The sequence below is a fragment of the Moschus berezovskii genome, chromosome 2, assembly GCF_049115385.1.
Source record: "Moschus berezovskii isolate FMDL1 chromosome 2, NW_MosBer_1.0, whole genome shotgun sequence".
Taxonomy (NCBI): Eukaryota; Metazoa; Chordata; class Mammalia; order Artiodactyla; family Moschidae; genus Moschus; species Moschus berezovskii.
The window spans coordinates 16,185,977-16,200,071 of record NC_142461.1 but is presented as its reverse complement, the minus strand read 5'-3'; the positions used below and the strand labels follow the sequence as shown (position 1 = coordinate 16,200,071).

The 14,095-nt window shown below is 47.2% G+C and overlaps 1 protein-coding gene across 3 annotated transcripts in view; it reads left to right on the top strand.

Moving 5' to 3' along the window:
* Positions 1 to 14,095, top strand: part of DIS3L2 (DIS3 like 3'-5' exoribonuclease 2) — a 368,569-nt gene that overhangs the window by 317,198 nt on the left and 37,276 nt on the right. For all 3 annotated transcript variants that reach the window (XM_055397563.2, XM_055397562.2, XM_088844794.1), the window contains exon 14: positions 1,306 to 1,385. In XM_055397563.2, the coding sequence (XP_055253538.2) occupies positions 1,306 to 1,385 (80 nt within the window). The remainder of the gene's footprint in view (positions 1 to 1,305; positions 1,386 to 14,095) is intronic.

Here is a 14,095-nt window from a genome sequence, read left to right as displayed (position 1 = left end):
AACCACCACCTGCCTGGTTGTTTACATAAAAAACTTGCACCATCCTCGACTTCCTGTTTTCTATCCTCACATTCGCCAGCACTGAATCCATCGGCATATTCTGTCCATTCTGTTCCTAAACCTTTACTCGAGATCTCACATTGTCCATTTCTCTCCATCTTACCCACCTGCTCTCTGGTCCCAGCCCCATCACCACTCACCGGCACTGCTCAGTTGCCTGCCACAGGGGCTCCTACTTCTGCTCTCTCCCCTGTGCTCTTTTCTCTAATAGACAAAGGTCTTTTTTGTAATAGACAAAGGGATCCTGGTAAAACATAACTTTGGTCGTGTCATCTACCCCTTTCTTAAAACATGTCAGGGGCTTCCTTTTGCTAGTAAGGTAAAGGTCAGAAATTCCAACATGGCTGAGAAGGCCCTGCGTATCCTGCCCTGGCCTTCCTCTCCAGCATCATTGTCCAACATATGTCCCCCACCCCCAATCCATCCTTCAGCTCCTGCAAGTCTTGCACCCAGGGCTCTGCCAAGGAGGGCCCTCTTCTCTCCCCTCCATCCTTCCCACTGTCTTGGTAACCCCGCCTTCCCACTTTCCCAGTCTGGGTCAGGTTATTTACCCCTGTAGAAACACAGGAGGTTTTTTTTCCTTCTTCAGAGAACCTATTTAAAGTTTCATATGCTGCTAAGTCACTTCAGTCATGTCCGACTCTGTGTGACCCCATAGATGGAAGCCCACCAGGCTCCCCCGTCCCTGGGATTCTCCAGGCAAGAACACTGGAGTGGGTTGCCATTTCCTTCTCCAATGTGTGAAAGTGAAAAGTGCAAGTGAAGTCACTCAGTCGTGTCCGACCCTTAGCGACCCCACGGACTGCAGCCTACCAGGCTCCTCCATCCATGGGATTTTCTAGGCAAGAGTACTGGAGTGGCTTGCCAAATGTTTTTTCCATTCATCAGCACAATTATGTGATGGATGTCTGTCTCCTCTACTAAACCATAAGATCCTCTCTGCTACTGTTCTCTGCTCTTTCCCCATCAGCTCACTCAGGGTCTGGCACCAAGTAGGGGCCTTAATAAAAGTTGGTTGCTCGCTGAGTGGAGAACTTGAGTCCTGGTGACAGTTCTCCTTGACACCCGTGTCCCTGTAAGGTGCGGGCTCTTCCCAGGGCGGGCAGGCCAGGTTCTCCACAACACATCCTCTTGAGGGAAAGTGATTTTGCTTGTTTTCTTGTTGTTGTTTTTCATTTCAGCTGTCAGAATGAACAGAGCACACTACCTAAAACGTACTTATTTTTCTCTTCTCTCCTTATGCAGCTGAAGCTTGCTTTCACTCTGGACCATGAGACTGGGTTGCCTCAAGGATGTCATGTCTACGAGTACCGAGACAGCAACAAGTAAGCCACTCTGTGGGAAAGCGTGTCAGCTGACCCTGTCCTGTGGCGGTAGCACCCCTGGGCTTCCGTATATGCGGCCTCCCTGACTAAGAGATCCTCAGGGAGGCAATCACACTTTTTGTGACTGTACTAGACAATAGCTGGCACAAAAGTATTTCTCCTGTAAAATCTCTTTTGCCCTTCTGTATAGGGTGTGAAAATGCTTGTGTCAGAGCAGATGTAATATATTAGAAGTATCAGGTTGGCCGAAAGATTAGCGCAGGGCTTACGGGAAAACCTGAACGAGGTTTTTAGCCAACTCAAAATATTCCAAAATGAACCTTCCTTTCCAGGCTCCAGCTCTTCTTGACCCCCCCACCCCTACTTCATCCCCAATCATGTGCTTGCTTATTGGGTTCACTGTGTGAATTTTGTTGTAGTTCAGTCTGACTATACTATTTATAGGAGTTTGTTGTGATAGTCCGCCTGCCTTGTGAATTTGTTTTCAATTTTTTAAAATAATTTTTATTGGAATATAGTTGATCTACAATGTTGTGTTAGTTTCTGCTGTCCAACAAAGTGAATCAGTTTTCCATATACATACATCCACGCTTTCTTTAGATTGTTTTCCCATATAGGTCATGACAGAGTAATGAGCAGAGCTCCCTGTGCTATACAGTAGGTTCTTGTCAGTTATCTATTTTATATATAGTAGTGTGGATATGTCAATCCCAATCTCCCAATGTGTCCCTCCTCCTTACCTTGGGACTTTTAGAGATGGGCCATTCGTGGGTACCTACAGAGGTTTAAGTTGGTGACCTTACTCAAAGATGGCTCCTGGCATAGTTTTATACATTTTTCTTCATCACAAACTGCCTCCTTGACTGCGCGTGTTTGTCTGTGGGACAGTGAAAGTGGTGATGAGTGAGGTGAGGGGTATGCCCTGAAGAAGACGATGACCATGATGAATGGTGAAGCAGCTACCATTGAGCACCTACTGTGTGCATCACAGTCAGGCAGTCAGTTCAGTCTCTCAGTCATGTCCGACTCTGCGATCCCATGAACCACAGCACGCCAGGCCTCCCTGTCCATCACCAACTCCCAGAGCTTACTCAAACTCATGTCCATTGAGTTGGTGATGCCATCTAACCATCTCATCCTCTGTCATCCCCGTCTCCTCCTGCCCTCAATCTTTCCCAGCATCAGGGTCTTTTCAATTGAGTCAGCTCTTTGCATCAGGTGGCCGAAGTATTATAGTTTCAGCTTTAGCATCAGTCCTTCCAATGAACACCCAGGACTGATCTCCTTTAGGATGGACTGGTTGGATCTCCTTGCAGTCCAAGGGACTCTCAAGAGTATTCTCCAACACCACAGTTCAAAAACATCAATTCTTCGACACTCAGCTTTCTTTATAGTCCAACTCTCACATCCATACATGACCACTGGAAAAACCAAATCTTTGACTAGATGGACTAGTCGAGGGATAGTACTGTAATTAAGTGTTATCCCACTTAATTCTCATGATAACCTGAAGAATTTTCTTCTGTTACTATTGTATTTACAGAAACTGAGGTCTAGGGAATGTAAGTAACTTGTTTAAGGTCACTTGCCACAGCTGAGTGAGGCAGAGTCAACATTATCACATTAACTCTGGGAAGAAAATAGATGTAAGACACCTGATGTCACAAGGTGCTACTCAGTGATGACAAGAATAGTCCCAACCTGGACGTGAGGACTAGTTGTTTTAAGTATCCAAGCTGGTTAATTTTACCCAGTGGAAGGATCAGATAGGCACGTGCCAATGGAACCTTCTAGAAGAAAACTTGCATCTTCCTCAAGAACTCTTGCTCTGTTATTGGTGGCAGATGGGTTACTGAGTGCCTTCAAGACCAAATCTCCATTCAGATTACTTTCAAGGTGTTACTTGTCTTTGTAATTTATCCTTAGGAGAATGCTGTCCTAAGCTATTGTGTACCCGCAATTTCCACCAAAGCAGTCCTTCTGGAAAACAGTTGCAGGATTTCTAGGCCATCATGTCAGAAGGCAGCCCTTCATATGACAGATTGTGGCCCCGGAAACACAATGGTGTCAGGTTCATGGCCTGACTCTCTGCTCTTTGGAAATAAGGTTGACAGAGTTTCTGTTCAGTGGGAGGGGGCAGTAGCTTGAAGTCCGTGTCTGAGCAGTTCAGAGGTCTGCTGACAACAACTTACATTGTCATTGAAGCTGATCAGAGAGAAGAGCCAGCTTTGTTTCTTGGCCTAATCCCCAATTCTGATAACTAGCATGTTATCAGACAAAGCAATGTAGGAGAGAATGTAGGAGTTGTGGGTGTTGATAAGCTTTGACTGAAGACCTGTAAGAGAAAGCCTTTGCGTAGGAAACTGGGTAGGAGCCATGATCTCGGGAAGTGTGATAGATGCCTCGGTGGCCCCCTCTGCGGTTTTCTCCTGCTCCTCTTAGAGGCAGCCTTGGGGTTCATTCTTAACCTGTGGACAAGTTTTCCAACCTCCCTGAGCCTCAAGTTTTTTCATCTCCTAAGAGCAATGGGATAAATGATACTTTTCTGGCATGATTGTCATGGGGATACAATGGGATGACATTGTCGCCGGCCTAGCACATAGAATGCCTGCAGTAAGTGTTGATGTCCTCTCCTTCCCAAACAGAAAAATCATCTCATGATTTCCCTTCTGTTTTCCCAGTGCCAGCAGGGCTGCCTCTGTGAGCTGCGGCTGCAGCTTGCAGAGTACTGATTGGGGCAGAGGATGGCATGCCTCTTGCAGGCCTCAGCTGTGAGCACTCTGTCCGAAGGCAGACTAGACTCCTCTCCCAGCTGTGACCTTGAAGTCAAGCGTGGAGAACCCCCTGAACTTGGCTGAGACATTCTCCTCTCTCCCCTGGCTCTGCCCTGTCTATGTTTCTCTGTTCATTTTCAGGGACAATTCCTCGACTGCCTGAATCTCAACAGTGGTGTTTAGGAAGTGAGATTTCAGCCCAGCCCCTAAGGGACTCATTTTGTCTCAGCCAAGAAAATGAAGGCAACAGCAGCAGAGAAATAAGGTTCTACGTATAAAAGTGAATTATAGTGAATTTAGTGAATATTGTTGTTGTTTTAGCCAATCAGTCTTGTCTGACTCTTTTTGTGACCCCGTGGACTGTAGCCTTCGAGGCTCCTCTGTCCATGGGATTTCCCAGTCAAGAATAGTGGAGTGGGTAGCCATTCCCTCCTCTAAGGGATCTTACCGACCCAAGGATCAAATTCAGATCTCCTGCATTGCAGGCAGATTCTTTACTGCTAAGACACCAGGGAAGCCCCAGCTGAATATTAGTTGGGTACAATTAATTATTGAAACTCCTACTTTTATCTGGGTATTCACTGCAATATAATTTGTTATCATTTTAGTATTTATCACTGCCAAATGCAATCTGTCAGCAAAGAAGTTTTTTCTGAGTAAGTATTGAGGCTCTCACGTTCTCCCCAGTGGTCTTTCCCATCAGATGGAATAGCTTTGAAAATAGGCACTCTGCTTTTCTGCTCCCTGGACTCTTGTATCCACGTCTTTTCCTAGAACATCCTAGTAGCCCTGATCCATGACTCCACGTCATGCCATTCTCCTTCTCCATGAAGAAGCTCCTTTCGGCCTCTGGGCTCCAGGGAAAACAGACCCTCAGATTGTCCAATCTCTAGTAGGACTTCAGCTCTGGAGGGCACAGTTCTCAGGTAAATATTCTTTTTTTTTTGTAAGTTTTCCTTTTCAATATTCATTTTATGTGGCCGCACCAGGTGTTAGTTGCAGCATGTGGGATCTTCAGTGGTGGCATGTGGGATCTAGTTCCCTGACCAGGGATTGAACCTGCATTGGGAGCATGGAGTCTTAGCCACTGGACCACCAGGAAAGTCCCCAGATAAACATTCTTAAAGCTCTGAGATCATTGGGGAAAGAAGCTTTCCTCTTGTGCCTCAGGTTAGATTCAGTTCAGTTCAGTTCAGTTCAGTCGCTCAGTCGTGTCCGACTCTCCGCGACACCATGAATCACAGCACGCCAGGCCTCCCTGTCCATCACCAACTCCCGGAGTTCACTCAAACTCATGTCCACAGAGTCGGTGATGCCATCCAGCCATCTCATTCTCTGTCGTCCCCTTCTCCTCCTGCCCCCAATCCCTCCCAGCATCAGAGTCTTTTCCAGTGAGTCAACTCGTCGCATGAGGTGGCCAAAGTATTGCAGTTTCAGCTTTAGCATCAGTCCTTCCAATGAACACCCAGGATTGATCTCCTTTAGAATGGACTGGTTGGATCTCCTTGCAGTATAAGGGACTCTCAAGAGTCTTCTCCAGCACCACAGTTCCAAAGCATCAATTCTTTGGCAATCAGCTTTCTTCACAGTCCAACTCTCACATCCATACATGACCACGGGAAAAACCATAGCCTTGACTACGCGGACCTTTGTTGGCAAAGTAATGTCTCTGCTTTTTAATATACTATCCAGGTTAGTCATAACCTCCTTCCAAGGAGTAAGCGTCTTTTAATTTTATGGCTGCAATCAGCATCCACAGTGATTTTGGAGCCCAAAAAAATAAAGTCTGACACTGTTTCCACTGTTTTTCCATCTATTTCCCATGAAGTGATGGGACCAGATGCCATGATCTTTGTTTTCTGAATGTTGAGCTTCAAGCCAACCTTTTCACTCTCCTCTTTCACTTTCCTCAAGAGGCTTTTGAGTTCCTCTTCACTTTCTGCCATAAGGGTAGTGTCATCTGCATATCTGAGGTTATTGATATTTCTCCCAGCAATCTTGATTCCAGTTTGTGCTTCTTCCAGCCCAGCGTTCCTCATGATGTACTCTGCATATAAGTTAAATAAGCAAGGTGACAATATACAACCTTGACGTACACTTTTTCCTATTTGGAACCAGTCTGTTGTTCCATGTACAGTACATGGAACCAGTCTGTTGTGACATTGTACAGGAGACAGGGACCAAGACCATCCCCATGGAAAAGAAATGCAAAAGAGCGAAATGGCTGTCTGAGGAGGCCTTACAAATAGCTGTGAAAAGAAGAGAGCCGAAAAGCAAAGGAGAAAAGGAAAGATATAAGCATCTGAATGCAGAGTTCCAAAGAATAGCAAGGAGAGATAAGAAAGACTTCCTCAGTGATCAATGCAAAGAAATAGAGGAAAACAACAGGATAGGAAAAACAAGAGACCTCTTCAAGAAAATTAGAGATTCCAAGGGAACATTTCATGCAAAGATGGGCTCGATAAAGGACAGAAATGGTATGGACCTAATGGAAGCAGAAGATATTAAGACGAGGTGACAAGAATACACAGAAGAACTGTACAAAAAAGATTTTCACGACCAAGATAGTCACGATAACGTGATCACTGACCTAGAGCCAGACATCTTGGAATGTGAAGTCAAGTGGGCCTTAGAAAGCATCACTACAAACAAAGCTAGTGGAGGTGATGGAATTCCAATTGAGCTATTTCAAGTCTTGAAAGATGATGGTGTGAAAGTGCTGCACTCAATATGCCAGCAGATTTGGAAAACTCAGCAGTGGCCACAGGACTGGAAGAGGTCAGTCTTCATTCCAATCCCAAAGAAAGGCAATGCCGAAGAATGCTCAAACTACCGCACAGTTGCACTCACCTCACACGCTAGTAAAGTCATGCTCAAAATTCTCCAAGCCAGGCTTCAGCAGTATGTAAACCGTGAACTCCCAGATGTTCAAGCAGGTTTTAGAAAGGGCAGAGGCACCAGAGATCAAATTGCCAACATCCGCTGGATCATGGAGAAAGCAAGAGAGTTCCAGAAGAGCATCTATTTCTGCTTCATTGACTATGCCAAAGCCTTTGACTGTGTGGATCACAATAAACTGTGGAACATTCTGAAAGAGATGGGAATCCCAGACCACCTGACCTGCCTCTTGAGAAACCTGTATGCAGGTCAGGAAGCAACAGTTAGAACTGTACATGGAACAACAGGTTAGATTAGTAAAGCCAATTATTCTGCCAGCCTCCCAAGGCTGTTCAAATCTGCATCTAAGGGGTGTGAGGCCTCTGTCTCCCCACCGCCCTTCACAGCCCATATACCTGCAGACCACCTTCTTTTTCTCTGTTGCAGAAACTTCACCTGCCTTTAGTATGAAATGCAGTGAAGCCAGTGCTGATTCAGTCATGTTCCTCAAACTGGGTTTTGGAGATCTCTTGCTAGAGCAAGGAACAGGCCTCAAAGGGTGAACAGTGACTCATGAGAATTCAGTTCAACATTTAGTAAGCCCCTGCTCCAGGCAGTGTGTGTATGTGCGAGGCACTACGGAGACAAACATAAGTCAAGCCTGGCCCGTGACTTCACGGTGGTTGTTCAGTTGCTAAGTCATTTCCAACACTTTTGCAACCCTGTGGACTGCAGCCTGTCAGGTTCCTCTGTCCATGGGATTTCCCAGGCAAGAATACTGGAGTGGGTTGCTATTTCCTTCTCCACGGGATCTTCCTGACCCAGGGATTGAACCCACGTCTGTTTCGTCACCCGCATTGGCAGGCGGATTCTTTACCACTAGCACCACCTGGGAAGTCCACTACTCTCCTGACAGCTGTTTATATCTGCTCTTTGATACTCCATTCTGATTTGAGTGTTTCAGTTCAGTTCAGTTCAGTCGCTCAGTCGTGTCTGACTCTTTGTGACCCCATGAATCACAGCACGCCAGGCCTCCCTGTCCATCACCAACTCCCGGAGTTCACTCAAACTCATGTCCATCGAGTCGGTGATGCCATCCAGCTGTCTCATTCTCTGTCGTCCCCTTCTCCTCCTGCCCCCAATCCCAGCATCAGACTCTTTTCCAGTGAGTCAACTCGTCGCATGAGGTGGCCAAAGTATTGGAGTTTCAGCTTTAGCATCAGTCCTTCCAATGAACACCCAGGATTGATCTCCTTTAGAATGGACTGGTTGGATCTCCTTGCAGTACAAGGGACTCTCAAGAATCTTCTCCAACACCACAGTTCCAAAGCATCAATTCTTTGGCAATCAGCTTTCTTCACAGTCCAACTCTCACATCCATACATGACCACGGGAAAAACCATAGCCTTGACTACGCGGACCTTTGTTGGCAAAGTAATGTCTCTGCTTTTTAATATACTATCCAGGTTAGTCATAACCTCCTTCCAAGGAGTAAGCGTCTTTTAATTTCATGGCTGCAATCAGCATCCACAGTGATTTTGGAGCCCAAAAAAATAAAGCCTGACACTGTTTCCACTGTTTTTCCATCTATTGCCCATGAAGTGATGGGACCAGATGCCATGATCTTTGTTTTCTGAATGTTGAGCTTCAAGCCAACCTTTTCACTCTCCTCTTTCACTTTCATCAAGAGGCTTTTGAGTTCCTCTTCACTTTCTGCCATAAGGGTGGTGTCATCTGCATATCTGAGGTTATTGATATTTCTCCCGGCAGTCTTGATTCCAGCTTATGCTTCTTCCAGCCCAGCGTTCCTCATGATGTACTCTGCATATAAGTTAAATAAGCAGGGTGACAATATACAGCCTTGATGTACTCCTTTTCCTATTTGGAACCAGTCTGTTGTTCCATGTCCAGTTCTGACTGTTGCTTCCTGACCTGCATACAGGTTTCTCAAGGGGCAGGTCAGGTGGTCTGGTATTGCCATCTCTTTCAGAATTTTCCACAGTTTATTGTGATCCACACAGTCAAAGGCTTTGGCATAGTCAATGAAGCAGAAATAGATGTTTTAGTTTTTTATTTTTAATTTTTAGGTGTTATGTTTGGAGCTTTTTAAAAATCAGCCTATTTTTTCCCCCGTTCTTTTTGTTTGTCCTAGTTTTTCACTATTTGTATTCCTTTCATCTCTTCTAGTTATTTTGATTATACTAATTTTATAACCCCTTTCTGATCGTTCACTTGTTTCTACTTCTAAGAGTACCTGTTCTCCCAGACGTGGTCTCTGATGATTTGGCTTTAGGGTGGTTCATTTCCTCACGTGGTTTGTTCCGTTTTTTCAGGTCATCTTAAGTGGGGATTGTGTTCTCTCTGAGAGTCCCATACGTTCCTGTGTTGTGCATGTGTCCTTTCGTTGCTTTGGCGTTTATTCTACCAGGACCCCGAGAGTTCCATAGGTCTTGCCGGTTTAACGCTAACCTCTTAATTTAGGATTCCCAGAAGCTGGGTGGTGTGTATTCAGCCTCCACACCCACAGGCGGTCCAGGCTGGCTTGGGATCCCCACCCCAGAAAGGAGCGCCTCCCCTCTGCTCCACCTACAGATATTCCTCTGGGCTGCTCAAGAAGGCTTCCTGATCCCTGTTCGAAGCCCTTCCTGGGTCCTGTCTTTCTGCGGGCCTCTTAGTTCCGGCTTCCAGCCAGATGGTCTCCCTCCTGTGGGCATTAAAACCTTCGCTCCTGTAACTGTATCAGGGTATCATACTCCCAGCTCCCCTTTGCTGTGGTAATGATTACTGCTTTGACTTAGTTTCCTCTTCATTTCAAGTAACTGGCCGTTTTCCCTTCTTTCTTTCATGCTCAGTCATACACTTCAGTCAGTTCGGTCGCTCAGGTGTGTCTAACTCTTTGAGATCCCATGGACTGCAGCACACCAGGCCTCCCTGTCCATCACCAACTCCCGGAGCTTGTTCAAACTCATGTCGATCGAGTCGGTGATGCCATCCAACCGCCTCATCCTCTGCCCTCCCCTTCTCCTCCAGTCATACACTTAGATGATTCTTTTGGAGCATCTCGTCCATCTTTTCCATGTGTTTGTGTTGGGAAAGAGATCTACCTCAGTGCAGTCTACTGTCTTGTCAGAAACCGGAAGTCGAAATAAACTTTGTAAACTGTGACCCATTCAACAAGCATACAGAGAGTTTCTGCGGGATACCAGTGTAGAACTAGTCATTGAGGCTGGAGAGCTGAATGACACTCATGTGACCCTCAAGGGCTCAGGGCCTAGTGGGAGACACTGGGTCCCATCAGCTCTGGGCTGGAATGCCTGCCCACTTCAGCAAGCCCATCTTCTGTCCCGGCCTGACACCGCGAGCCTGCCGTGTGCGCGGTGTCTCCGGGTGACAGGGCCATGCCCTGCTTCTGGAACACCGCTCTTTCCCGCCACCCCTTACGCCCATCTGGGTAACTTTTACTTCTCCTTCCAACCTCAGCGAAGCGTCACTTCTGTGGAGAAGCCGTTCCAGCCCCTGACAGCCATCACGAAAGACAGAATCACGAGTGCCATCTGAGTGGTCCTGTGCCCCTCCTGTCTGGCCTGCTCCGGCACTCAGTGCACTCCAGAGGCTGGTTGGCTTGTCCGCTGCCTCCTCCTGGGCTGAGTCCTTTTAAGGCCAAGGCCTTGATTGGTTCGTTTCAGCACCCCTAGTGCCTAGCCCAGGACCTGGCACATACTGCTGGACGAAGGGGTTGGGGGACCTAATTGAATCCTTTTAGAGAGGGAACCTGGCTCCTGAGAAGTTAAATCTCTTTCCAGCCTTTGTCTTTTTAATTTTTTTTTCTTGTGGGATTATCATGAGGATTACATTATGTCTGACGTCAGGGAAAACTGTCTCCTTGGATAGTTTATGAATTCTGAAGAACTAACAGAAGAAAGAGACTGCAAAAACTTCACTTGACTCTGTAAATATAGAGTAATTATAGTTACTTACATCACTCCGTACCATTTTTTGTCTGATAGGAGGGCATAGTAGTCATTATAAAGAGCATTAAATATGCCAAGCATACTTGCAGAAGCTGAGTTGAATTGCAAGGCTGCACTTCACTCATGACCGCTAGAGTTTCTGATCCATGCAGCCTGACTATGGTAGAGGCGACCACCTCCTGAACACCCACAGCACACCTTCCCTGGGCTAGGGGCTGTGACCCCAAACCATCCAAGACAGATCTTAATTTTTATAACTTTACAGCTTTTTTAAAAAGTCAATGAGGTTATATTATTTTCACAGCTTTAGCAAATTAAATAAAACAAGGCTGAGAGAGAGGTTAATGTGCCCTGGGTCGCACCATGGTCAAGAGCAGAGCCTGGATTTCAGTCTAGTTCTATCAGATTCCAGAGTTCATTTTGCCCTGTTCCTGTGAAGGAAAGGGGTGGGGAAAGGAGGCCAGGTGGGCAGAGTGTAGCCCACAGTGCCGTCCTCAGGTCCCACAGGGGCCAGTCTGCCTGGGGACCCCTGCCCTGCCCAGTCACCCCTGGGAACACAGATCCAGAGGGCCAAGACTGTGTGTCTGGATGGGGCTTCTGGTGACAGCCACCGCTCACCCCTTGCCCTTTTAATTTGCTTCTTTCTCTGCTCGGGACTTGTCCTCTTCCCTCACCTAAATAAGCAGATGGAGTATTTCCCAGCAGCCCTGACAACCTCAGACGAACACAAACCCTTCCCAGCATTTCCAGGACTTTGGAGATGACACTCTGTGTCTGCATCTCGGGCCGATGCCAGATCCTCGGGCTAAGGAGCCATGTGGGGGGTGGGGAGGGGGCCTGACACTGACACTGCCAGGTTAGAATGAAGGATGCCTTTCTTGTTCCTGGTGAAGCCCTTGGTGAGGAGAAAGGGGAGCTGGAAACCAAAGGTGGCAGGGGGGTGAGGAGAGGTCTGGGGGGAGTTGGAGGCAACTGAGCCAGAGAAAGGTGCCAGCAGTGAGCTCACAGGGCAAGCCTGCAGCTGTGGCGTGCGTGTTGGAGTCGGCCGCTTGCAGGGCAGGTGAGCGCTCACTGCCTCCATTGCAGCCTGGAGTGTGCAGGCCCGACTCCTGCCTCGGCCTCTGGAGTAAAGATGGTGATGGGCGAGGGCTGTGCTCCACTGTCACACCACGCCGAGAGATTGGGGCGGTGGTGGAGGGCTCCTTTCCCTCCCACCACCCCACTCTGGGCAGGAACGATATCCTGGGTGCCCAGATGCAGTGTTTCATTGGACCTCAGTCTTCCCTATAGGAAGGAAAGGGGGTATGAACACTCCTGCCTAAGAGAAAAGGAAGCCAGGTCCCCAAGAGGTGCCCTGCCCCAGGTCAAGCTGTAAACCGGAGGAAAGCCAGCCAGCCGGCTTCTCTCCCTGGGAATCTGCCTCAGCCACGTGATACACGGCAGGATGGGGCCTGAACAGCTGCACAGAGTGGGCCCTGGGGCAGAGAGGGCAGCCAGGCCTGGGTCAGCGAGGCCGCCTCCCACGTGGCTTATGTTACCTCTGGGTTACAGTCACCTGCTCTCAGTGCAGCCCACAGGTGGCACAGCAGGACATCTCTTGCTCAGCTGTGTTGAGTCAGCATCCCTTCCCTACCTCCAGGGAGAGTGGAGGAGGGCTGGAGCCTGAGGCTATGCTGTGAAGCACTGAATTCTTCAGCGGAAATTTCCTGGGGCAGCTGGGCCAGGGCTCTCAGCCCCTGATGGAAACCCTCAGCCCCTCGGCTCCTGCTGGCATTCTAAAGGGCAGAAGCAACCAGCGTGAGGAAGTGTGGAAGCCAGGGGACATTGCACTGGACAGCAGCTGGGTGCAGACACAGCCTGTACACTGGCCCATGTCTCAGTGCCTAGTGTGGCTTAATACCTGCTCCACTATTTTCCTCCATAGGCCACATGCTGGAAAATAGATTCTTACATAAACTCATTTTTGAACTTTGACATACACAGAGAAAAGTGCACAAGCCATGTGCATCTGGTTCAGAGAGTATTAGAAAACAAACACACCACGTAGCTATCACCCGGGTCAAGAACTAGAACATTTCCTGCATACCCCTCTCTCCTCCAGAAAGGAATCCACCATCATACCTTCAAACACTGTAGATTAGATTTGCTAGTTTTGAACTTTGTTGCTCAGTTTCTCAGTCGTGTCCGACTCTGCTTACCCCAGGGACTGCAGCACACCAGGCCTCCTTGTCCTCCACTGTCTCCGGGAGCTTGCTCAGATCCCCGTCCGTTGAGTTGGTGATACCATCCACCTATATGAATGGAATCATTTGGCGTCTTCTCTTCTGTGTCTTTCTTCTGTCAGCTTCCTGTTTGTGAGAATTCATCCTTGCTGCTGCATATGGTTCTAGTTCGTTCATTTTCATTGCTGTGAGACTTCCTTTGTATAAATACATTGTAATTGATCCAATCTGCATTGATTCACTCAGCATTTGGGTTGCTTCCAGTTTGGTCCCGATTTGTATAAATAATTATGTTTATACATGTCTTTTGGTGCACATATTTCTTTTGAGCATATACCTGGGAGTGAAACTGCTAACTCAGAGAAAATACCCACTTTAGTGTATATTGCCAAACAGTTTTCCCATGTGGCTATTCCAGTGTAACACTCCCAGAGGAGCATATGAGATTTCGTGTATGTACTGGAGCGCCTTGTCAGACTTTGTGCCCATTACTTTTCTGGGCTTTCCGTTTTTCTTGTTGACTTGCCCTGCTCTCTGTTCTGGGTGTGAGTCCTTTGTTTATTATCCATGTTGCTCATATCTTCTTGTACTCGGTAGCTCCCCTTTTCACTTTCTTTGGTGGTGTTTAAATGAACAGAAATTCTTTATTTCAGTGTAGTTCAGTGTATCAGTTTTTTTCTTTATGGTTAATTCTTCTTAAATCCCTTTTAAGAAAACTATAAAAATCACAAAGACACGTTTGGTTAGAGTTCTCTAAGAAAATCCGTAGGACATATATATTTATATTTGCACTTATGTATGTATGTAAAAGAAGATTTGTTATGAGGGATTGGCTCATGTGATTATGGAGCCTGAGAAGTCCCGTG